We start from the raw sequence: 25,417 nt of genomic DNA on the forward strand, positions 1-25,417 counted from the left end.
GCTGGCTAGGAAGAAGTATGTGTTGCTGCAGCATTCTTCATCAGCTGCTTCTGAATCCTACCAAGAAGTTTTATTAGCCAAGTAGTCTTAAAGGCTTGCATTACAGTTATGTGGTTTTCACATGCATTATCACAAACTCATTTCTTTAACAAGCAGATGTGTGAGAAGTAAAACTAAAATCACCTGTTTTCAGATACTGTCTTCCTATGGGGATTCTCTGCTGCTCACTAAAGCTTAACTCTTCCACAGTTGGAATACAAAGTGGAAAAGTGTTTATAGTCCTTCCCTTATTTCTATCTAGCCATGTGTTTTAACAATTTTTAATGAAATATTTCTAGTTTTCATCAAACGTGTTTGAATCTGGCCAGTAGGCTCAGAAGTTATGAGTGTGTGTGTGCCTATACATTTCCTCATGTGCATACACCCACAATAGTGCTATCATGTAAACCTCATTTCCTCAGGAAACTATTTAAAATCATCAGACCAACATGCTTAAGTCTGTGACTGTAGTTCTGTATCAGGCTTTTTTTTTTTTTTTTTTTTTTTTTTTTTTTTTTTTTTTTTTTTTTACTGGTAAACTGGATCCCCAATGATCTGAGTTAAACACCCTTGTGGGATGGTGGGAGGAAACTGCCTTTCTAAATCTGTCATTTCAGTGATCTGGTTTAGCGCGTGCACACACACACACACACAAACAAACAAACAAACAAAAAAAACAGAAGCAGTTGATTAGTGCACCTTCAGTGAAATGGCAAAAATAATTAGCTGAAGAAAGGAGTTCTTTATTATCTTGGATAGCAGTATTAATATGTTGAAGGAATTGCATCCCTCTTGCAACTCTGCATCTATGCAGGTGTCTTAGCCCTTAAGTAATCTAAATCCATCTGCTGCAGTGAGAAATAACAGTGAAGATAAGATGAAAAATTTGGAAGTAGGCATGGAATTTTGAGCAAAATCACAAATAAAAGGATTACATCAGCTATATTAATATCACAAAATCAATTAGAAGACTTGCAACTACTCAGAGTGCGATCAGACAGTTCTATAGCACAAGCAAAGCTGAAAAGGTGGAAATGAGAGGATTCTTGCCATCTTATGTGAGGTCCGGAAGTTGCAAGACTGATTTCCCAAGGCTTCTGCTGTGGTGAGGAAGATGGGTGCCCTGCAGTCTCAGCCTGTTAAGGTCTGAGGGTTTTGTATATCCTTTTCCATTAGGTATATGGGAGAATCTAGACCAGACTGTCTTCTGAATTCAAGTATACAAACTAAGTGCCTAAAGTTGCACATTGGTCACCCTGTGTGTTCACAAAACAATTGTTTTTGTAACTACAAAATTGCATAATTGCAGTTATTTCTATCTTCCTTACCTCTTTTGGTTCTGATTCAAGATTAATACCCCTTAGGCCCCAAGTAGAGGAACATTTAGGAGGGCTGCAAAATGGTCTTTTAGAACCCGAAAGTAGACCAGGTTTGCTTCAGGCCCTTCCTCTGAAAAATTAAATCCCTACTCTTGTAATGAATTTCCAAGCATAGAAAGTGGTTGATAAGCCTTGTGCAATGTACTGTAATGTGCAATTGTAAAAGGCAGATAAGTATTTTTATAGTGTACTATAGTGTATAGTGTAGAGTGACTGCATATGTGTGTATGGTGTGGCAGTGTCTGTAATTTGAAAGGAAAGATCGGTAAGAAGGACTTAGTATATATAGATATTGCCACGTGAGGTTTGATCAGAAGTCTGTCTCACCCAGTATTCTCTTCTAATTGTTTTCAAAAGCTACTTGGGGAAAAAAAGAGTAGAAATAAAACCTGGCCTATAATGATCTGAGAAAGGCTGTGTTTGCGAAGGGATTGCCTTTCACACACCTACTTGATGTTCCTTTCATCAGAAGTTCCTAGGCAGGATCCTTGGAAGTTCTCAATAGAAATAAAACCTTGGCTGTTATTTAAACACCATCTTCTTATACGACAAAACTGAGGGAACAGGGAATATTGCCTTTTGATCTAGAATTTGGTTTAGACTCTGAATTTTCCTCTCTCTTCAATTAAGATCTTCTGTGAAGAGCTACCAAAGGGTGTATAAGGGGGTAGGAATTCATTGTATTGTAGCTATAACAGTAATACTGTTACGGATGTGATACTTTAAAGACATGAGGAGTTAGGCAATAAGCTCCATTAAATATATATATTTTTGTTCTTTAATATGCTTAAAAATCTGCTGAAAATGTTGGTAAAATCAGCTTAAGGGGGCAAAAAAAAAAAAAGACATTTGGTTTTGATGCTGGAGGTACTACCTGGTTCTAATGGCAAAGATTTGTTGGGTAGGGTTAAGTCCACTTTAAAACACTGCGATCTATTTTGATTTGTCAAAACTCATTACCTATCTGTTGTTCCATCCAGGATAACCTGCCTGATGAGGGAATGCTGGGATGTAAACTGGAGTAGAGATGACAGGTTTTTTGTGTTTGGAGGTTTGCTGACATTATTTTGAAGGTAGTGCTAAGTGACAGTGAAATGTCTTATGGTATAGACAGCAGAAGTTTTTAAAGCTTTCATTGAAACTACTGTAAAAATGTATTCTAAATTCTTAATTTTTAGTCAGTACTGGATGCTGATATCTTGCTCAATGCAAGAAGTCCCAAGAAAAAAGGGAAGGAAGGAAGAGGAAAGAAATGAGCAGATGGAGGGACTGGGAGCTAGGTATAGGCGGAGAGCATGTAAAGAAACGGAGGAGGTGCTGCTGTTCTTCAGCTGGCGGCTCTCTGATGTCACCCCATGGAACCCCAAAATCAGTAAGTGAAGAAATCTGTGGGTCAGTTCATCTTTTCTGCTCAGAAGATTCAAGGGAACTGGGAAATAGCCCTTTCAGTTGTGAACTGAGCATCTAGAGAGATCACAGACTGAAGTTCATCGTCTTGAGTGTGGAAGGGTATTTGTGGTACGTTTTTCATAAAATAGCAACAGAAAAAAATGATACTGAGTGTTAATTTTATCAAGTGGTGGAGTAGCCAGGTTGAAGAAAAGAGGAAGAAGAGAAGAAATGGATGAGGTTTTTTCTGTAGCAACTGTTTAGCGTCTGGTACTAATTCATCCACTGTTAATTTTGTTAGTGTTGCAGCTGTCAGATGTTTTGCTAGGACAGATTGTGAGCATAGCTACGGGGCCCTTCTGTTTGTTTTCCACTATTCTGAATATTAGGACTGCAGACTTCTGACTTATCTAGAGATTTAGTGACTAATGTAAAATTTATATATTAAGAGGACATAACATTTATTTCTTTTGTTTGTTATGACCGAGTAATTTTACTGGTGGAAAAAACCATACGTTTGTTTAGCAAGTAAATGTTGCATTATTTAAGTGATTAGTAAAATGTGGTCCTTAAAGATTTTAGAAAAACTGCTTCAAACTTCCACCAAAGAACAGTTTATGGTAGTACTATATTGCTACATTAACATGCAAGCAATAATTTTTGCTTAACAAAGATTTTATTGGTATTTAGCAAACACAGAAGTTTTTGTTTGTTTTTGTTTTGTTTCCTAAGGAGTAGTAATCAGTCTTTCCTGTGTGTAGAAGGTAGAATTCAAGATATGTAGATATTTAAGGTTTATGTGGGACTGACAGAATTGAGATCGTGCATAGGCAGTTAGGGCAGTTAGTCAGTTTGGAGGGAAACCTGAAAAAACACTTGGAGTGTTCCACATGAGTTCCTTCTGAGAGAAAATGTTTAGGGAAAAATGAGATGATATTGTTCAAGATATAAGGACTTAAGGAATGAAGTAATCAGAGGGTTTTTCTCATGATTAAAAATCTTTTTGATCCTTTTACTTCCAATAAAGAAAAACCTTTTTAAGAAAAAAGTCCAACTTTCTCATTTTCCCATTCTCCTTTTACTATTTAAACATAATAGCAGTGGAACACAAGGTTGTCATTTTCCTGATGAAAGTTTTATTTTGGATCCATGCTGTGCCTTGCTCACAGTGGCTGCTTTGTGTTCTAGAGTCCTCTGAGAAAGGAGATTGAATGATCTTCTGGTTGCAGCCAAAGTTGAGAGATTGCCTCTGTTTATCTCACTTAAGTTCGCCAGTTTTCCTGATTTTAGGAAGAAGTTAACAAAGCTGGGTGGATGAATGAGTTTTAGGAATGCAAAACAGATTAACTGCATATGTAAGCAGCATGCACTGAGTTTTATATTGACTTTTTCCATTTGGGTGGAGAACCTGTATATCATATTGGACAACAAAAGTTATTGCAATGTGTGTAGTATTGATAAACTAACGAAGAAATGTTTGTACATCTAATAAACTGACAGGAAAACAATAATTTCATTAAATACGTCAAAGGTGTATCCTCAGTTGGAATGCTCATTCTAACCTGAATAGCGTATTATAAGATAAAACAATTTTAGAGATTTAAAGGAGAAATAAGTGGGAAGCTTTCTTATGAAGTGACTTAGGAATTTAGACAGGAGAGGAAATGAAAAGGAGGCATGACAGCAAATGAACACAATAAATGATAGAAGATTAATTAGCTATGCTTGTTTAACTGCCCTCATAAGAGTTCAAGGAGCTGTCTGTGAAACTGAAAGGCAACAGATTTAGAGCCAGGGGAAAAAAAAATCCTTCTTTTAACATTCTCTGTAGCTAACCTGTAGAATTAGCTATCGCTGTTGAAAATATTAGTAGGACTTAAAGAAAGAAGCATTAGGTATCCATAGTTATATAATGCAATGACATTTTTAAAAGGGATACAAGATCTCATGCATAAAAGCCTTGCTTGACTACCAGCTAGTAGTTGGGAAGAAATCTCCATGGACAGATAATTCTATTGTTGTCAGTAAAGAGAAGCATGTTTTCCCTCTGATGGCCAAGTGGGGAAACGGATCTGTTCTAGCATGCCAGCTATTACATCCATTCAAAGATGCTTCTCACAAGTGCTTTTTGTTTATGAACCAGAGTTCTGGTGCATTACGAGGAAGTAATGATGCCTCGTTTTCTCTTTATGGGGAAAGTGAGGCAGAAAAAGATGGAAGAAATCAGTGAGCAAGTCAGAAGAACTAAGTTCTCTCTCTCCATGCCACTGATGTAGGACACGCATGTGTCATCATTTATTCTGGTTATATGTGGTGATAAGCCCATCTTTATTTTAGTTATTTTTTCCTACTCAGCACCTCATGATAGCAGAGGTTTTATGATTTTTTTATGATTCTGGGACAAGCTTGAGATAATACCTAATTCATTGAAATCTAGCAAGTGTGGAGGGATTAATCACGTGATAGGACTTTGTTCTCCTTTTCTTATATACTAGTGTTGCATATAAGTCAGTTTGTTGACTTCCTGTTCTTGTGTTGCTGAGACTGCTGTCCCGCTGAGATGGCAGACCCAGCTGAAGGGCACTATTGCAAGAAGAAAAATGTCATAGCCACATGATGCAAAGGCACTGGACTGTGCAAGGCTCAGCCTTTTGATTCAAATTTGTTTAAACAATTTTGGAACTGTAAAGTTTTGCAGCCAAACGTTTACTAGTTTACTAATTTCTTAGTTTTTTTAGTGTTTTCTCTCTGTAGCATGCATCTCCTGGGTCATATAATGTCTTCTTGCTGCTAGCCCAAATCCAGCACTAGCACAGCATTGCATGCTTTCAAAAGAAAAGAGATCAGGTGCTCAATCCTGCACTTGTGGGTAATCTGGTAGCGTGTGGATGTGGTGTTGGTAATATGGAACCATGGTCTCGAAAGCTTCCCTATTTATTTATCTATTGAGTTTTATCTGTTATAACTGTACTTTGAAAGCAGTAAATGGGCTAAGAATGCATGTTTTGAACTATGCAAAGTTAACAAGGAATAAGTAATCTTGAACTTTAAAATTATGCTAGGAAGAGTTCTGGATTTTAGGGAATGACAAATGACAAATTGTTTTAGAACCTTTTTATTCTACTATTCTGTAATGGCTGTGAGTAGATACAGTGTCACTAAAAAAAAAACAAGTCCTACAAATTGTGGTAACTTTTATAAAATGGCCTTTCATGTGCTCATTTATAACTCTCACTAGTCTTTAAACTGATCAGTCATGAGGAGGGATTAACATCCTCATATGCAAATAAGCAAAATTTCTTTATAGACTAGCATTAAGTATACATTTGACTTTGCTTCTCTGTAGTGTATTGCAGAATTAAAAGATTTCCTTTGCATTTTAACATTATTTGGAACAACCAAATAGTATGTTCTTTTTTTTTTCTTAAATATTTCCGGGCATTTATTGTAGTTTCATAAGTTTCCCAGGTATTAGGCTATCTATTCAAAGATAGTAATTATTGTTTGAAAGGAACACTTTAGAGAGGATTTTTATTAAAGACAGTAAAGTATGTCAGTTCTGGGCAACTTGATTGAATGACTTTTACCGTATTTAAGTTTTGTTTTTAAAACATAGCTTAATCTCATCATATGAGCCAGACTGAATATGATAGGAATAAAAAGCATTACCGCTTTTTTCTTTAACAATACATGTTATTGTGTAGTTCTTGACATCAAAAGCACTGCAGGAGGGGCTCATCATAAAAAACGTTCCTTGAGCTGATAGTCAAGGAATTTTAACTTGTCTCCAGATGAGTAATGAGAGGACAGAGTACGTACGTAGCTGTCACAGTTGTCCTTCACCACTTATGGCCATTAGCAAGAGTTCAACCTGTTCTGTCATTATACTGCTGACACTGTACAACAGGTTGTATCGCATTGGCACTGGCTTCCATATGTCAGCACATCTGTGAGCGGTCAACTCAACCAACCATCTTAAAGTCCCCCACTTTTGCCAAGGATCTTGCTTGAAGCATATTTTCAAGGAGACCAGAGTGCACATCTTTTAGTTGTCAGATTCCTGTGTATCAGCATGGATTAATTCCTTCACCCTCCCCCTCGAATACTGGTTTAAAAGTGTAGGAAGTCCAATAAATTGTGTAGCGTATGTCTCCCTCCCTCCCTCCTTTTCTTTTTGGCTTCTTTTGTGGCTTCCCCCAGAAAACAAACGCTCTGTTCCGAAATGTTTTTCCACGGAACATCGGCTATTTAGAATTACGTACAGAGCGTGCCGCGGACCTGAATGACCAATTACCCAGATACTAAACTGTGTGAACGGCGTCATCATTTGTCGGTCAGAATAAACTGCTGTGACCTTACGCAGCGTCTTTGCAAGCCGCTTCCCCTGCCGCTTCTGTTTTAACGCAGTAACTGTTACCTTCCCTCCTCGTTTCCCTTAAAGCTCGGGCATGTGGCAATGAGCAGTTCCAGCTGGTTTATATAAGGTTCGGAGAGGATTTAGTGCAAGCACAGAGAAGTCTAAATCGTCTTGTCCTCTTAGATGTACTGTGGGTAATAAGATATTAAAGGAAACTAGAGCTGTCCCTGAAAACTGCTATAGTTGTATTTCATTTTTTCCCTCTAAACCAATAAAATTGGCGTGTGAAACATACAAGTAAACTGTGTTTCCCTGAAATACAGTTTAGTAAATTAAATTTTATCTGAAGTGGGTAATGTATGTTTCTTCATCAGTGAGAGGTTACAATAAACAGTAATAAAAGATATGTGTAGGGCTTTTCCCTGAAATGCATTGAAAATTATCTCTGAAGTGTAACTGTAATGAAAAGAAACTTCTGTAACACTGAGATTTTTTAATTGTTTCTTCATTAAATAAGTGTTCATTTTTCTCCTCTTTTACTATGTTGTCTCCTGCTTCCGTAGCAAAGAAAATTCCTGTTAGGATAATCATCACACAAGAATCTGGTATTATGTAAATGCAAGAATTTTGTTTGCATACTCTATAGTGCACCTTGGAGGATATGTGTTGAATATGCCCAGTATTGCTTGGTGTCTCAGGAAAACAGGAAATTTCCAATAAATAAAAAATAATAATGCTATAGCTAACTTATTTTCTCAGAATTGAACTGTTCTCTGCACGTGGGTAAGCTAATAATAATTCTTACAATTTCCTTGCTGTTCTTGTAAAGAAATGATGAGAAAACTGTTTTAGCAAATTGAAAAGGTGCATGAATCTTCCTATAAACATGTGCATACAAGTAATATGTTACTTACTTTTTTTTTAACAGAAATTGAGTGTTTTATTGTATCTGAGTACTTTTCAGAATTTATCTAGTTATTATAATCAATTTGACTGGAAATAAAATATTTGAGTTTAATAGAAGCAAAACATGACATTTTCATATGAAATATAGTATGAATATGAATTATAGTATGAAATGAAAATATTTCGTTTCTTAGGAACATTTCAAAATTGTTTTTTTAATTTGGAATAATGTTTAGGTTGTCTTGCATGTACAAAAAAAATTGGTTTGAAAAGAATACTAAAAGATTTTCACCTATTTTGCTAATTTCAGCTGTCATAGTCAGCCTCAGAATAAAACAGCATTATTAGTAATTTTTTAACTATAGATATTGCCAACTTTGCATGAAAAAGTAGATACAAAATGAAATGTTTTCACATTTCATGTTTGATGTATTGTGTCACTTTCGTAAATGTGAATGTGTTGCTTTGCATATGTAAGCCTAGATTTATTCTACTTCATTTTAAGTTCTGACCTTAGATGCCTAATTACCTTAGATCCTTCTCTAATTACTTACTAAAGTGCCTTCAGAGAGCAGTTCAAGACTTAGACCCTTGTATGCTGCATAAAACCCAGGGCTACTGTGCTCCGAACTTGGAGTCTTGACAGCTTGCCCAACTTGTTTCATTGTTTTGCATACGTCCTATGTCCAATACATTCCCTTATGGCAGTCTTTAGTATCTCATATCATGAGCATACCATGAGCAAAAATTTGTGAAACAAACTTGACTAGCTTTAGTATAAGAGTAGGAAAGAAACCTCATCTTCAAGAATCCTGGAGCAGATAAAGAGCTTGGTTGGGCAAGTAGGATTACTACACGTTGAGAAAACACTGATACATGTTTACAGCTTGATGCACTGATTAGTCAGTGCATGCAATCTGAGGCTGAAAATGAAAACTGGCTCAACACGCATTAAATAAAATTGAGTAACTGAGGAAATGGTTGGTTTTTCTGGCTACTCTGCCAGTTTGATAAAATCCCTGTTTGAGCTGTGCTCAGCCAGTTGTCTCCTGAGCTAGATTTTGGAAGAGGTGCGCATGGCTCAGCCTGCATGTGCTCTGATCAGTGTGCAGGGAAAGTCACAGCTGCCATTTGGTGGCAGTAGTGGAAAAACAAAAAAAACCTTTGAATCTCATTTTATATGAATTAGTCCAAGGCTTTAATTAAGATCTACAGGGTAACTTGTCTGGAAGGATATATGTGGCTTGGTCAATAAGTTATACTCAATGTGAAATAAAAGTATGTTAGGAGCGAACATTTACACACAGTCTCATTTGAGGCTGCAAGAAACTGGAGATATAAATTATTTGTGAGAAGCCTTCTAACTATAGTTATGCTAGTAACATAGAATAACACTCTAAAGATCTAATCACATATTTGTAAGTGTATTTTATAATTTTTATAAAATCTATGCTTGCAAAATACAATATTTAGAGTATATTTTAGATGTTATGGCTAGTACAAAGGGAGTCTACAGTTTTTGAGTAACAGTGATTTAGACTACTGAATGGTTGTTGTATAGGCAGAGGTAATATTAACCCTGTGTAATTGACTGAAACATCATTGGTGGAAAATGGTAATCCAGTCTGAAACAGATTTTTTTTCCCCCCTCTTTTTGTTTGAGGGTCATGCTGCTGCTGCTGCTGTTGTTTTTACAATAATTTTATTTGCTGTGGAGTCTTCAGTTTTCGTTTGTCTAGTCTAGTAAAGTGTAAAATCATCAACTGCCAGAGTTCCTTCTGTGTCCTTGGGTTGACTCGCAAGCTGGCTTGCCTCTTCTGGTGCTGTTGCCAGACATCGTAAAGGAGGGCAGCTCCAAGTACGATGTAGTGTGAGAGGATAAGGGCAACACCAGATGCATGTTTCCTAAGGCACGTAGGTCCTTTGCTTTGAGATTTCTAATTTCTAGAGATGAGACGTTTGGTGGAAGCACACAGTTCTAGAGTAAGTGCTCATCACCCACCTTGCAGACAAAATCTCAGGGCTGTCGGAGTGTAGGGACCTTATAGCTTTCTCCTGCCGGCCGCTTGCTGCGCTCAGCCTGAGGTGCTGCTTGCTGCTCTCTGCCGTTTGGGGGATAGCCAGGGAAATCCCCATGGGGCTGCCCCACAGGCACAGTGTACTTCGATTCTGGTGGGCTTGGATTCTTTAGGACCTGCTATAGCTTGTGCAGATAACATTTTTGATGTACTCAGGAACTACAGAAAAGCTGAAATTTGTAATGCATTGGTGTTTGATTTGCAATACGAGCCAAATACTTGATATACTTTGTTATGATGGGGGAGTAAGGAGAGTTTCTTTGAATTAATGCAGAAGACTGGTGACATTTGAACCTGACTCTGTCCTCTGGGGTTTTTGTTTGTTTGTTTTGTTTTTGTTGTTTTTTGGTTTGGTTTTCCCCAAACCAGTTAGGCATACAGCTTTCCTAGGCAGCTTCAAAGGGAAAAAAAAAAAAAAAAAAAAAAAAGTTATGTAAACCAATTTATTACCTGCTTTTCCAGACATAGTAGTTCTTAGAATCCATATTCAAATGTGTTGTCTCAAGCAAAAAAAAAAAAAAATGTTTAAAGAGATTGTCTCAGCAGTTCCTAGCTTTTTATGGATTTTAGACACAAAGCTGCATCATATTTGCTTCTAATAGTACCATATGTTTTGATATGAACCGAAGTGTTGCAGTTTGTTAGACTGGGGAACAAAAGTTTCCATGTGGATATGGTGTGAGTTGGTAATTCATGGTACTAAAAGATCAATTTAAAGCTTACATGAAGCAGTTCTTACTTTTACCTCATAAGACTAACTCTACAAAAAAAAAAAAAAAAAACAAAACTCACAAAAAACAAAAAACACCTGGCTTTTCTCATTAGAAATATTCTCCATAATGCAAAACCTGTGTTTAGAATATTTATGATATTAATTGAAGAAACTTAGCATAAATGAAAAGCTAATGGAATACCATATAAATCACCTATATTAGCACATCATGTCATTACAATTTTTTCAAACTTTTCTTAATAGCGTTTAAAAACCATGTGTTGTGTGACGCTAATGTTTTTTAGCGCGTTTACCATCTTACTGAGTGTTCACTCTGTTCAGTAAGCTACAGCTCAGTAGACTGATTGAATATGAAGCCATTCTGAAGAGATGGTTGTATGTGCTCGAGTTTCAGAAGTTAAGAAGTTTGTGTTTGGATTCTGACCTGAAGTTTGTTTGATGCACAGCTGTTGACCTTCCATTTCGAGACTCTTTTTCCAATACAGATGATAGTGTTTTTACAGTTTTATTATATACAGATTGTATATGCACATTTGAAATTACTTTTCCTAGTGGTAGGGAGGGTGGTGAGGTAGTAGGAGAGTTAAAGCACTTCCAAAGTTTTCTTTGCTCTCCTCTGTGACCCTGGGATATGTCCATACTGGGACCATTTGCTGATACAGAAGTACTGGTGTACTCTGACAGCAGTACTGCTAGCATGGATGCAACTACACAAAGCTGTATTTTAATCAAACCATTCCCAGCAGAGTCAAAATGCTACCCAGATTCAAGTGTAGACTTTGTGGTGAAAATGCAACCATACCAGGAGCTTTCTACAGCCTCATGAGGTCATTTGGAGATTGCACCTTTTTGCACCCCTGACATCGAGGAGGAGTCTCATGTGGATGTTGTCTCATTGAGAACCTCTAAAGGAAATTTAAAATTCCTTCTGCTTCTTTCGTAGGGCCCCTCGATTTAAGGGGTTCCAGCAACAGGACAGCCAGGAGCTTCTGCACTATTTGCTGGATGCAATGAGGATTGAGGAAACAAAGGTAACATCTGCCTGTTTATTTTTGAAGAACTTACTGTGTATTATAAACTGGAAGTCATTATTTCAATGTTGGTCACGTTCCTGATGTTTTAAAGATGCACTTAATGGAGTAAGAGTGGCGTTTTTTATTATCTCAAAAAAATACTGACTTTGTATATACATGATTTAATTATAATCAAGTTGATGCATTAAAATTGCTGATTGGAATAAAAGCTTCAATCAGAAGCAGAAAGACTATGATAAATACATCACTTGATAACTTTATGAATCTGAATTTTTTGGCTTTACTAAGAAAGAAAAACTGCTTGTTTTATAAATAAGACACTGCTTTTCATTATTTAAAATCTACATCTATGCTTAGTAAATAGTAAGTTATATTATATTGAAGATGTGCCTGAATTTTTGTTGTATTTCTTTTTCCTTTGCTATTTCTGCTTCCTGTATTGTTGAATACAAGAGAGTGGGGTTTTTTGCTTCTTTTACCTCTTTCAACTAATCTGATTTGTTAGTTTTCATCTGCGTGTCTTTGAACCCTCTTTTCAGATGATATTTTGGTAAATAGCCTTTTGCAAGACTAGTCAAAAGGAAGTGCTTAAACATCATACTGACCAGTATGCTTCCTCTTTTGTCACGTTTGATAATATAATGAATGTAATGAACCTAAGCTGAATTATGCTGGAGATAAAATATGAAGCTGTATCTGGGACCAGTTCCTGACACTAGAGTAGCACTGAACTAAATCTTCCCCTACCAGAATATTAATACATATTGTCCTTGGCAGCAATATACTGAATCATGAACAGGACTGAACTACAGAAAGAACTTGCTGAATCTTGACATTGTCGTGCTTATAAGATTACATGTTGAACTGGGCATGTAAAAGAAGCAGCTGACTGCTCTTCTCTTTTCATTCAGTGAAAAAAAAAAGTCATGTTTTTGCAGTAGTGGAAAAGCTTATTTTGTTTTTCATTGACTTTTTTCATATAATAAAAGGTGGAAAATATGTTTGCTTCACAATTGAGGGCTTACCAAAAGCCAGATTATTACAACAAATAAGCTTCTTCCCCAGTGACTGATTGCTCTCTTTCCCCCTCCCAAATCAATCTCCTGTTTCATCAGTGAATGTGCTGTCATTATGATAACCTATGTTTTGTCTTTCGTGCAGTTTTATTAGCGAAAAGTGATAGCTGCCGTAGCTACCATAAGAGAGTAATGGACTACACTGAGAATTTAAAATCCTATTTTAGGCGGCGCAGTATTTCTGCAACCCGCAGCACTGGGCAAGTAAAGGTTGATCCCACCCTTTACTGCAATTACACCCCGTGTTTTGCCGTAATGGTGCATTACTACGAACAGTGACTTTATCACCTCGGGCTGCTCAGCAAGGGACATTACTAGTAAAAGCTCTCTGTCGTGTGTTTTTTCTCCCCCCTCCCCGGGTCCGTGGACGGTGTGACAAACGGCGAGTGTCAGATGTGCGATGCATTCAGCGCGGCGAGCGGCGACGGCCGCGCCAGGCGGATACAAGCGGCGCGGGCATTGTGCGGCCTGGGAAGCCCGCAGCTGTCAGTCGCGCTATTGTTGCGCGGTGTCACTACCATGTGGGCTCCGATCGAGGAAAGCCTACAGCAATATGTCTGCCACCAGAATCCTTTAGAAATGATTACAGCCGCTAACCTTTCCCTTTCCTGCCGCCTTTAAACGTGCTCGCTTTTGAGCCTGTAACGTCTAGGTTGCAGCCCTGCTAAAGCTGCAGCCGGCCGCTGTAGCGTGTACCTGTGCGGGGTCTGCTGTTCAGCTGAACAGCAGCGGCCGTTTCAGGAGCTCCACCTGGATTTTTGTGGGGGTGTGCTTTTTTGTTATTTTTTTTTTAAACATGAGAGTTTTGACCCAAGAAAAACACACACATTGCATTAATTACAAGAAGCTCTATAGCTAAAAAAAATCACATTCCACCGTGCCTCTAACCTGTGTACTCGTGTCTTACGAGACGGCTTTCTGAAACCAGTGTTGACCTTTCCGCTATCCCCATTAAAAAAGAAAAAAAAAAAAAGTGCGTGTGCACACAAGTGGATTTTTTAAGATAAAAGGTTGTCGATACTACAATCCAAATTGCACGCTGTCTGCGGTTTCCAGCAATGTGGGCTGGAGATTGTTTCACACCAGGGCCCGGAGTGGCTGAACCCTGCTGCTAATTGATTAATGTCTGCTGCCACTGCGAGTGGCACCCTGGCCATTCAAAGACTATGTCTTTCTTTGACCTAAATAAATGGTTCAACGCGCTAATCCCAACAAAAGGCTTGCTTATGGCCCTAAACCCATTTGTGGTGTTCAACTTGGTGAATTACCTATTGATTAGGCCGTTTAGTATATTGTTGGCGTTAAGATGAACAAAGCTGAGCTGGGAGCAGCGGGGGCTGATTCACAAGCCAGGTCACATCCTCCTAAAGTGGGAGTAGGACTTGGTCTGATGGGTGGCTGAACTGGAAACCAAACCTCCAAAGCAGGCTGTCCTCATAATGCTTTGTCCATGTTTCGAAAGAGTACCTTGCTGTCTGCAAATAAAAGTTATTAATTTGTTTTTTATTAGTACACAGGCTGTGAGCTATCGAAAGAAGGTTTTGTGCCACGCTTTGTTTCTAGAATGCTATATTGCTCTAGTTGTCACTTCAGTATCATATTTAAAAGTAAATTTTGTTTGCAAACCTACATGGGAGAGACCATTACGTGTTGCTAGAGTTTGTGAATTAGAAAGCAAGTACTTTTACCAGGAAAAAGGAAAACAGCTCCTTCATGCTACCATGTTCTCTAGCAGTGTGTCTGATACAGCTTTCTGCTTCACTCCTCAGAGGCGATCAGAATATGGGCCAGCATATCTATTTTGTAGCAAAATATGCAGTTCTGTTACTGGTGTGTGCATCTGAGTAATATAGTATCTCATTATAACAGGTGCAGCTAAGAAATAGGGTGGAAAGCCCTGCTGTTGTGTGGTGCCACTACAGCATATGTGTATGAATTTGTTTCTTTGCAGTTCTATCAAAATACATTTTTTAGGATTTTTGAGTAAATGTTTATATGGATCTTAAAATATTTCATCTTTTTCCTGAGGTATCCTAATGTAACTTAGAAGTTTGCAGTGTTAGAAAATAAATAAAAGTACTCTGTAAATATGATCGTTGAAATCTGGCTATTAGAAGATTTTTAACTGCTTTCGTATGTTTTGTAATCCCAGTCAGTCCATAACAACCCTTTTTTTTTTTGTCAGTATGTTTCTTTTCTGGCAGTGGAAGAAGTAAAAAGCATTTGTTCACTGAAAATCTCATAATTTCCAGATAACATCCCAGTGATCTGCAACTGCTTCCTTTTATGGGGAGGAAGTTTTTGGATGGCTACTTACTGAAATGGCTCGTGTAACTTGATAGCATTAACAAGTAACAAGAGAAGTTTTAAAATATTAAACAATGCTTCTCTTAATGAGATAAGAGGGTAGAAAAACTAATCATATATTAATAGTTTTTAGAATGTTCATCTCCCACTTAAAAGTACTTACTAAATGCTTGTGGCTTTTATTGTAGCGTATACAAACTGGTATCTTAAAAGCATTTAATAATCCAACTACTAAGACAGCAGATGAAGAAACTAGAAGAAAAGTCAAAGGTATGTAATTTTATTGAATCATTTTTAAAAACGTACAAGTTTTCAGATATTGTTTTCTTCAAAACTGTTGCAAGCAGCAATCCTAAAGTACTGTAGACAGCCTTACAGGAGTTTTATTATGTATTATTCTAGTGCCATCTAGTGCTTAGCTAAAGTATAGAAAACTTATTATGTGTTGATTTGCATCTTTGGTATCCAGAGTAAAAGCTTCCAGCATATCAGTAATGCATCTTGTAATGATATATAGAGTTTATTTTTGTTTTCTAAAATATTCTGCTGCATCTTCAAATTTGTTACATAGCTAAAGTTGTTGTATCACTCAGAGAGGCCACTTTCAATAAATGAAACTGAATTTTTGTTAGTTCACTGATACTCTGAGAGTGCCAAATATGATTGCAAAGGCAAGATATGAAGCTTTTTGATAATAAAGCCTGTTTTTCAAAACAAGAGTCTTTAGTTAAATTTCAAGTTTTTTTTTTCTTTTGTGTATATAAAACAGTTCTAATTTGGAGGGTTTGTTTTAATTAAAATCTGAATACAGTTTAAACTGTTCCAAAAGTGCCCCTTCTCACATCTACAAGACTTGGTACATCAAGACATATTAGAACAAGTTTTGTCTGATTCTTGTGGGTTTTGTAGTTTCAAAAACCATTTAGAAAATATGACGGCCGGTCTGCCATCCTAGTGTCTACTTCAAGGCAATCAGATGTTATATTTGTAAGACAGATGACTCAAAATCTTGGTTTTCTTTTTAATGCAGAATATATTTACATTGCCTCTTCTTGAGAGATGCATTATTATTCTGTTTACAGTAGATGGTGAAGGGAAGGCTAAAAGGAAATTGTATCACTGAATAAGTAAAATATTATTAAATGTTAAGATAACAGTATATGATGTATTAGTCATTGAATTGTGTGGAAAAAGTTTTGAATATGCTTAAATACTGTACTTTCACAATAACTCTTAGAAAGAATTTTGTACTTATGGTGTGGCATTGGATGTTTTTTCACATTTAAAAAAAGGCAATGTTTTTTCAGCATATGGAAGAGAGGGTGTGAAGATGAACTTCATAGATAGGATCTTTGTTGGTGAATTGACTAGCACTGTCATGTGTGAGGAATGTGAAAATGTAGGTATTTTGGAATTTGGTTTGATGTGGAATAGATCACATACTGGTTTGATTATGTTGTCTTGAAAGTATAAAATTGTATTGCCAATTTTATACTTGCTTGCTTGTTTGTTTTAAAAAAAGAAAAGACTTTATTGAAAGTTTCTCATTTAGAATGACTTATTCCTTTTTTAAAGCATTATCATCCACAAACCTAGGAAGAGGGGTCATGTGAATTTAAAAGGGGTTCAAATATTGGGTTTGATTTTTACATCTAACTAATTTAAGGCTGGAGGTTCTAAATTCTATAATTGTCCATGCTAACCGTCCCTCTTACCCCTTTAGTTTATATTTTTTAAACACCTATCTTAAAACATAAATCCTCCTGCCTATTCTTCTGGGTATACCTTAAACGTGGAAAATACTTACTTTGAATTAGTAGGCATGGGGAAATGCTAAAATCAATTCTTTTTTTTGAAGTACTTTTGAGAATTACTTCAATATCTCTAATGTACAACATATTCCCTTCATAATTAATATCACTGCTATTTCATCATAAATGCTTTCCATGATCCTTATAATTTTCTTTTAACTTTGGAAGAGATAAAGCTTATTTGCATGATTCTTTTTAATTGAATGTACATTTCTGTTTGGCTTAAAACATTATATTTCATATTATAGAGATTAAGTAAATCAATCAGTCTGAATAACTAAGCACAGTTCTGCAGTGCCAGGTAAACTTTTCTGTGTGTGATGTGCAGATTATATTTCAATGTGCTACTAGCATCAATGAAGAACTTCAACTATATCCCAAATAGAGATTGTAGGTACTATGTGCATCTCATATATTTTTGCTTGATTCCTATATTCCATGCACAGGATTCAGGACTTTGCTAGCAGTAGTTGTATTAGGTTGAGTTTATCATTCAGCTTCCTTTGCCTGCATTGGCAAAGAAATTTGGGCTAGTGTTTGTTCATGGAGACTCATGCTCTAGAGGAACTCTGGTTTGAACATTGCTGACCAGTGAGTCAACATAGTTATGATAGCTTTAATCTAATTTACTGTTTTACTAGAGCCTAAACCATGCAAGGTCACTCATACAACAAGTAAACATAGGCTTTTTGCTAAGAGGAGCCTACAGTCCAAATAATATATCACAGGTAGAAGATAGGGTCCTAAATATAAGAGAAAAGCAACAATGTCAGTAACTGATGGCATGATTGTGTTCAGTAAGTTATGTGCACATGATGATTTTTTTTCAGCCTTGTTTTTCACAGTCTTTTCGGAGGTAAGATAAGTCAGTTTTGGAAGGAATTTCAGAACAGCAGGGGGGAGAGAGTTTAAGAAACAGACTTGAACAGGATATTCTAGCCATAAAGGCAGATGGAAGGTGCTGTGAGAGAATGTCTTTAGGTATGACTTACCCAATATTTCTAGTTTCAGCATAGATTTTATATGCTTTAGAGCATACAAAATAAAACTGTAGAATACTTTTTTAAAATGTTATTTCTTTAAAAATTTTTACAGTGTGAAAATTTCTAATGAAACTTTTGGCTATAATCAATAAGTCTGATTTAATCTTTCCTGGCAAGTACGAGGTTAGAACCGTCATCTAACTGTCATTAACAAGTCTTATTACTTAGCATTGCCCAAGGTTAAGCCCTGCACAGAAATGTCCAGGATCAGGAAACTTTTAAGGTTAGTTTTCTACATAATTCCTCTGGATTTGCGGCTTCTGCTGTCCAAAAAGTTTTGACTCATCTGCAAGCCCCGGGTCACTTCCCAAATGTGCCTGGAGCTCAGTGCTTCTAGGTCTAGTTTGAATCTGCCTAGGTGGATGGCCTGGCTCATTATTTCTGTCTGCTGAAATTTTTGGTGCAGTGTTCTCCCCTGACTACTGAAGAAAATCAGAGCTACCTTAAAATTAAAAGTAGAAGAAATGTGTGTGAGAAGTTCTTCATTGTAATCTGATACATCTTGTAACCAATTAGTTTGTTGTATGATCTTTGATAATAATTAAAAAAAGGAAGCTACATACTGATCCCATATATAGTTTTACATATTTAATATATTTTTTCTTTTTTTCCCCCCAAGATTTCAACAGTAAAAGAACCTTTCATTGATCTTTCACTTCCTATAATAGAGGAAAGGGTAAGAAACAGAATACCTAATAAATGACTACAGTTTCCAGTGGACTGTGTTCACATACCTTTTGTAAATGTGTGCTTCTGTGTGTATATACACACAGTTTTGATTTTGAGCCTAAAAATGTATGCCTGTCCCTAAATACAGGCATTAACGTACCATCTGTTCTTTATATGATGTTCATATATACAGATATACAATGTAGTAAGTGCATATTTTTCTAAAACTGACTAAATGTGGAACAAATCACCATAGTTAATTACAGTATACATACGTCTGAAATAAATTACATTTACCAGTATTTTTAGTGTGTACATATATGAAGAGAATGATTGTGAAGTTATTTTTTAAGGTTCTTCGGAAAATTAGATTCTAGCCCATTGGTTTGCATCTAGAGAAATGAGCTGTGATGTTTTAAATGCTGTTTGATTTGGACTGATGCATACCTAAGAGATAGTATTATGTAAAAATGGATAGCATTTGATTATTTGGTATTTTCAGCATAAATAGTTCACAGAATGTCTCCATTAGCTGCAGAGGAACTGTATTTCTTTTAAGGTGTATACTCTGTTCTCGTGGGGCTTGGGGATTTAATTTGGGAGTGAAGGAGTAGGGTGGGGGTGGTTCTTCCCTCATCTTTGGTAAATTCACATACAGTTAAGGAAGAGTATTTAATATATCCTGTATAAAATGTACTAGTCTCCAAACACTAATTTTCTTCACAGGAAGTTTTTCATCGTTGTTGCTGCATGGAGTAGATGACAGCTGTGGAAATTAAATCTTTAAGCACATTTTGAATATTTGAGTCTCTGTGCTTCCTGGCTCATACTGGTAGCATGGAAACTCATGGGTTTTGTCTGAGATGCCTGCTGGCTCTTAACTATCATTGCACTTATTCCAACATGAGTCTGTCTTTGTGGTCGTCTCTCTTTGCTTTATAGTCTAGATATGCTGCTGCCATTAACGTGATAGGGGATGCGCAGCAGCTCCTTCATCACATCACAAGATGGTTGGCTGCACCAGAACTGATTCATGGGAACTGTGTCCCCTTTCGTAAACCAGCATCTCATATAGCTACATATATGCTTACATGATGCTAGAACAGATTATTAGGTATAGTTTCTATACAGAAACTTTGTATTACTCCAGTTTCTTGTGACTCTCAGTGGATCAAAGATGTTGATGGTGTGTTTATGATGTATAAAATTAAAAGCAATCTTGAATCACAAGGCAGGGGCTAGCTAATTAGATTTAGGTAGGTTACTATTTTCTAAATTAAAGAAAAAAATGACATTCCTCTTTTCTGTGGGTTGCAAAGGAACAAAAAGTTTGTATACTTAATTTCCTAAATCATACTGTCTAATTTCTTAGGTTGCAAAACCTGTGCCTTTGGGAAGGACAAGTAAAGGTAAAAGTGTACAAGAAGCAGATCTTGGTCAGTATAACTGTTCTTCTATCACTACACTGAATAATCAACCAAAAAATGTCAAGAAACATCTTTTAACAAAAGATAAGGTAAGGCTTTAATACCCTCACTAGCCACCCATAAGTTTATTCCAAAGTTTTTAGGGCTGCAGGGGTGAGAATTTTGACAGCTGACAATGTTGTTTTTCCATATCTCTGATGCGGATTTGTTTTAAAATATTTAGGTTTTATTAGAAATGTGAGAAATGACAGTCATTGGGAAACCACTGGCTTTTCAATTATGTGTTCTCATTTTTGAGGAAAAGATCTGCACGTTGGTTTAAATTCATGATGCTTTTGTTTTTGTTGCCCTTTCTCCTTTTGCTGTCTCCATTTGTTTTTTGCTGCAGTCACAAGAACTGTAATGCTCGCTAAAAGAGCAGGCAAGTCTGCATTAGCCCCATCTTGGGGATTAGTTGGCAGGGGGTCCAACAAAAATAGTGTGGCCAGTAGAGTCTTTTGGAGACTGAGCCTAATTTCTATGATGTACTTAGCCTTCAGTAGCTCAAGGGTTGGGGAGTTCAGTTCAGCCAGTTATGCCTCTTCATATGGTTCTTCCCAATGGTGACAAAGGGGCCTCCAAATATGGCATGGATATTTGCCAGAATGGATATGTGTACATATTAGTGTTTACAGATTAAGAGAAATTTGTAGTAAGTATTGTGTGCATGTATTATTGTTAACGAAAATATGGTAAAGGCTCTTGGTTATTATTAATGTTCTTTTCTGTAATAAGCTTTATCATCCTTAGGGTTATACGGTTAATTAGAATCTGTAATAGAAGAGATATCGCCATTTCCAAAATAGTGTGTGATTGTGATAGTGTTAATGATACATACAAATGTGATTACAGAGATGTTTCAAAATTCGGAAATAATTCAGATTTTGAAAGCTTTTACTGAATTTACTGTAGATTCAATAAACTAGACTAAACAGTCTAAAAAGGAATTCTGCTTTCAATAAGAATGGATAAAAGGAGTTACTAGGTCTGTGAGTTTAATTCATGAGGCTTGTAATTTCCTCCTTCCCCTTCATCTTTTTGGACATGCTGTGTCACTACTTTCATCTTTCTGAATGATTTTAGTTGTAATGTATCTGTCCTGCAGTAAATCTTTTATTCCAAAACAAACAGTTTTTGAATCCAGTTAGTTGACTTCAGCTCCTCTATTCTCAAGTTTAATTGTGAAAATGGGGGGTATCCAGTTTGTAGTTTTACAGATTCAGAATACCAGAACACTGGTTGCTAGGCTTTTCTCCTGAAAAGGAGAGCTTCACAATATTAAGAGTTCCTTTTTACAACTGTTTGCATAATACCTCTGAGCTCTAACAGTAGTTCAGAAGTTACTTTCTCTCTTCTATACCTAGAGAGAGGGGGAAAAAAAAAGCAAGTTTAACTGAGACAAGAAATAGTCAGAAATAGTCCTAATGGAAAACAGTGTTTTTGCTTGTTAATGATTTTTTAAAAGATTATACTTTGATTTTTTTTTAATTATTCTTTGTTAATGTCTTCACTTGCTTTAAAGTTTAAGGCCTTAAATTATGACAGCTTATGTTATTTCCCTGTTAAAGAAAATATTAAGGAATGTGTCTGTCACTGTGACAGTTGTTAAGTTGGACTTAAGTTCTTGCTAAGTTTAAAACTGAGTATGTTCCTGAATTGAGGCCTGTGGTGTGCATTTAAGGAACAGAATAACCAAACAAAGATCTTAAATGCCTGCAAGTTAAGTGCCTGTAGTTAAGTGCCTATTATTTAGGTACCTGTGACCTAGAGTGGGATCCAAAACTTCAAGTTTTAACTAACACAGATATACAGACAAGTAATAAAGACAATCCAGAAACCTTCTCTAGTAAATGAGAAGTTTTCTAAAGACAGTCAGCAGGAAATCCTAAACACAAAGCCATGCCTAAAATTTCACCCCTGCTGTAGCTCAGGCACATGATTACATCTGCAGGAGGGGATTTCTGTTGACTTGGCTTTCATGGTATGGAAGCAACCTGTGAAAATGAGTCTGTCTAGTCTATCTGTGAAGGCACTGATATACTATAACTAATACTGTGCATTACTACTTTTTTCTGTTTAAAAAGATATCTTTAAAACAGTTCAAAAAAATGGGAGATGCAAATATAGGGCTGCTGACACTCAGAAACAATTCCAGCTCCTCTTTAGGAATGTATCAAGGCTATGATTTATGCCGAACAGGAGACCTATTACTACTTACAGCTTTTAAGATTTTTTTGTTTATAAATGTGTGTGTGTGTGTGTGTGCACACGCACGTGTGTGTTTTGTTTCATTGTAAAATACATAAATAATCCTGATGGAAATTTTAGATTCTTGTGCTTAGTATCTGAGCTGGTCCTACTGGAAGGTCTGTGTCCTGTTGGGGACCATAAATACTTTTCTGAATCAGGTTCTAACACATTAAATAACAGTGGAGAAAAGAATAATAAAAGAATAATATGAGAGATTGATAAAAAAAAAAAAAGAGACAGAAGTAGAAAAAGGACATGTAGTAGAAACAGAAGAAAAAAGAACAGTATAGACACTGATTGTAATAGAAAGAAGAAGGGTCAATTACCATGTTGAGATGATGGAAAGATTCCCACTGGCATCATTGGAATTTTGATTAAATTCAAATAAAGGGAAAAACAGTGGAGAAAAGTTGTTCATTTTTTGCCCCAAGCTGGGAGAAAAAAAAAAAAAAAAAAAAGTGGGGGTGAGGGAAAGATGAGTCAAACTCATATAATTCACTTAAAATTAGGGCAGCTTCTAGGGTTTTTTTTTTAACCTATTGCAGTATTTTTCTGTGGCAACAAAGTTTTTTTTTTCTTCTTGCAATCTCTCTTGATTTTAAACAAACAAAACCTTCAGACAATGTAAAATTTACAAATTAGTAAACATACTGCCAGAGACAATTTATTTACTTCCAAGACAAGCGCTTAGTGGGTGAGATGAAGTTTCTTTTGGGGGTGTTAATTTTCATCAGCTAAGGCCTCTAAAAGGAGGCAATGGTGATTAGCTTAAACTTGAGTATTTTTAGATGCTTAAGCTAGATTAAATGAATACTGCTTTGAATGTGCCATCCACAGCTGTCACACAGTGAATGTAATTAGCTGTGGTAAGTATTGATCTCACAATAAGTATAATACTTTTAGCTGACTGGTATATAGTTTCTAATCCTAAATTGGTTAAAAAGATCTTAAAGAGATCAAGTCGCTTAAATGTGCAGGAGAAGGAGAAGATAAAAAGTTAGGCTTAATTTGCCATGTTTCAAAAGCTCTGATAGATCTGTTTTTTCCTGTTTCTCCTCTATATTAACAAAATAATAATGCCATAATTTGCAGAATCAATTGAACCAGGAAAGAAGGCTTGCAAGAAAAGCTGCATCTAATGAAGAAGAAAGAAGTCCTGTTATCATGCAGGAAAAAAACAGAAAGCTGGAGTCAGAAGGCAGCTCTGGTGTTTTGTACTCCAGAGACACAATTGCTGAATCTGCTATAAATGGGAGTCAGACTGATGGCAGTGAGAAGGAAGCCAGTCGTTCTGAAAGCAGCTTTGATGCAGATAGTGAAGCCTCAGAAAGCGAAAGTGCTTCTAAGCAAACAGTTTTTAGCTCATCCAGCAATGTGTCTGGTTTGCACGTTAACCACATAAATGTTAAAATGCCACACAACAAACCAAGCGACAGTAATGATGAGACGATTTCCTGCGCCATATCCAAACTCAGCTTCTGTGATACTATAAATGAAGATGAAAAGCATAGCCATGGTGACTCAGCATTAAGTTTATCAAATAATTCTGTGTTCTCAGTGGAAAAATCCGCTTTATCTCCAAACCCTCAAAATGCTTTTCAGACGCTTTCTCAGAGTTACATAACTAGCTCCAAAGAATGTTCAGTCCAGTCCTGCCTTTACCAGTTTACCTCTGTAGAGCTATTAATGGGGAACAACAAGCTTTTATGTGAGAGCTGCACAGAAAGGAAACAGAAGTATCAGAAGAAAGCAAACTCCACAGGTAATGTGCTAATAGCTGTCGAAACACAATGACAAGCATGACAAAATCTCCTCTCAAAACCTGTACAGTCACTGCTGTTTAATTGCTCCAGCATCAGGCTTCCCCCTTGCGGCTAAACAGAAAATGTTTCCCGAAGCAAAGCTTGCTTTTAACAACTTAAAACTTTATCCTGCTAGAGCAACAAATCTAAACTTTATTTTAGAACATAATCATAAATGTAACATAGAATTTATTTTATACCTTTTATTTAGTTTTATGCAATAAAAATCATCTTTATGTTGGATAGGCTCATCAGTTGTTGTTAATCTTTTCTGCTGTTACATTCCTAGTACAATCCTAGTAGCTTTGAAATAAATGCTGTACTATTCAGCTGTAGCAACTTACATGCTTAGGGAAGTCCTAATTAAGTATGTATTGGAGACAAAAATTTATGCTTATAAAAAAAGGGGGGGGAAGAAGCTTTTGAAGTGTTGGAAGAATTGAGATGAGATAGAATTACCTTCTTGTGACAATAATTGTTTATATTTATGTAGTCCAAACAGACTGACCATTAGCGTTCATTGAGCAAGAAAAACAATTTAAATAAATGAGGAAAAAAAACATAAAATAAATCGGGCAACTTCTTTGAAGTGTAGTAATTATGGAAGGTAAATTAAAAATCATTGCAACATAGATCTATTCTGTCAGATGTTTTAAAAATGCTTTAATTCTGTGCTCTCACCTTTAAAAATTGTGATTCTGATATTCCTAAATACAGAAAAGAAAATGGAAGGTGTTTATACAAATGCTCGGAAACAGCTGCTGATTTCTTCAGTTCCTGCTATTCTTATTCTCCATCTGAAAAGATTCCACCAGGTAAAAGTTCATCTTGTATATTCCTCTGCCACACTGGTGGACAAGGAATTTATTACTTAAGCGTCATTGTGCATAACTTTTTAAATGGAGAACTGGTAGAGACATCGTTTATTTCTGTTCTGAAACTTTTTTTTTTTTTTTTTTTTTGAATCTCTTAATACCTTCAGAATATGCATTTAGCCTTTCAAATATATCCATGGAAACCTCTTATGCTTCCATTATGTTTGTATGTAGCATGTACTGTATTGAAAATGTAAAGAATG

General features: G+C 36.3%; 1 protein-coding gene across 5 annotated transcripts in view; it reads left to right on the plus strand.

Annotated features, from left to right (window-relative positions):
- The window catches only part of USP45 (ubiquitin specific peptidase 45), a 57,029-nt gene that overhangs the window by 28,408 nt on the left and 3,204 nt on the right, over window positions 1-25,417 (plus strand). For 4 of the 5 annotated variants that reach the window (XM_062572709.1, XM_062572711.1, XM_062572710.1 and 1 more), the window contains 7 exons: window positions 11,825-11,912; window positions 15,487-15,568; window positions 16,606-16,697; window positions 18,772-18,828; window positions 20,194-20,337; window positions 23,630-24,299; window positions 25,057-25,154. In XM_062572709.1, coding sequence (XP_062428693.1) covers window positions 11,825-11,912; window positions 15,487-15,568; window positions 16,606-16,697; window positions 18,772-18,828; window positions 20,194-20,337; window positions 23,630-24,299; window positions 25,057-25,154 — 1,231 coding nt within the window. Of the gene's footprint in view, window positions 1-11,824; window positions 11,913-15,486; window positions 15,569-16,605; window positions 16,698-18,771; window positions 18,829-20,193; window positions 20,338-23,629; window positions 24,300-25,056; window positions 25,155-25,417 lie in introns of those variants that run through there. The other variant, XM_062572713.1, reaches the window with a different exon arrangement.

This window comes from Rhea pennata, chromosome 3, assembly GCF_028389875.1.
Source record: "Rhea pennata isolate bPtePen1 chromosome 3, bPtePen1.pri, whole genome shotgun sequence".
In the NCBI taxonomy this organism is placed as follows: domain Eukaryota; kingdom Metazoa; phylum Chordata; class Aves; order Rheiformes; family Rheidae; genus Rhea; species Rhea pennata.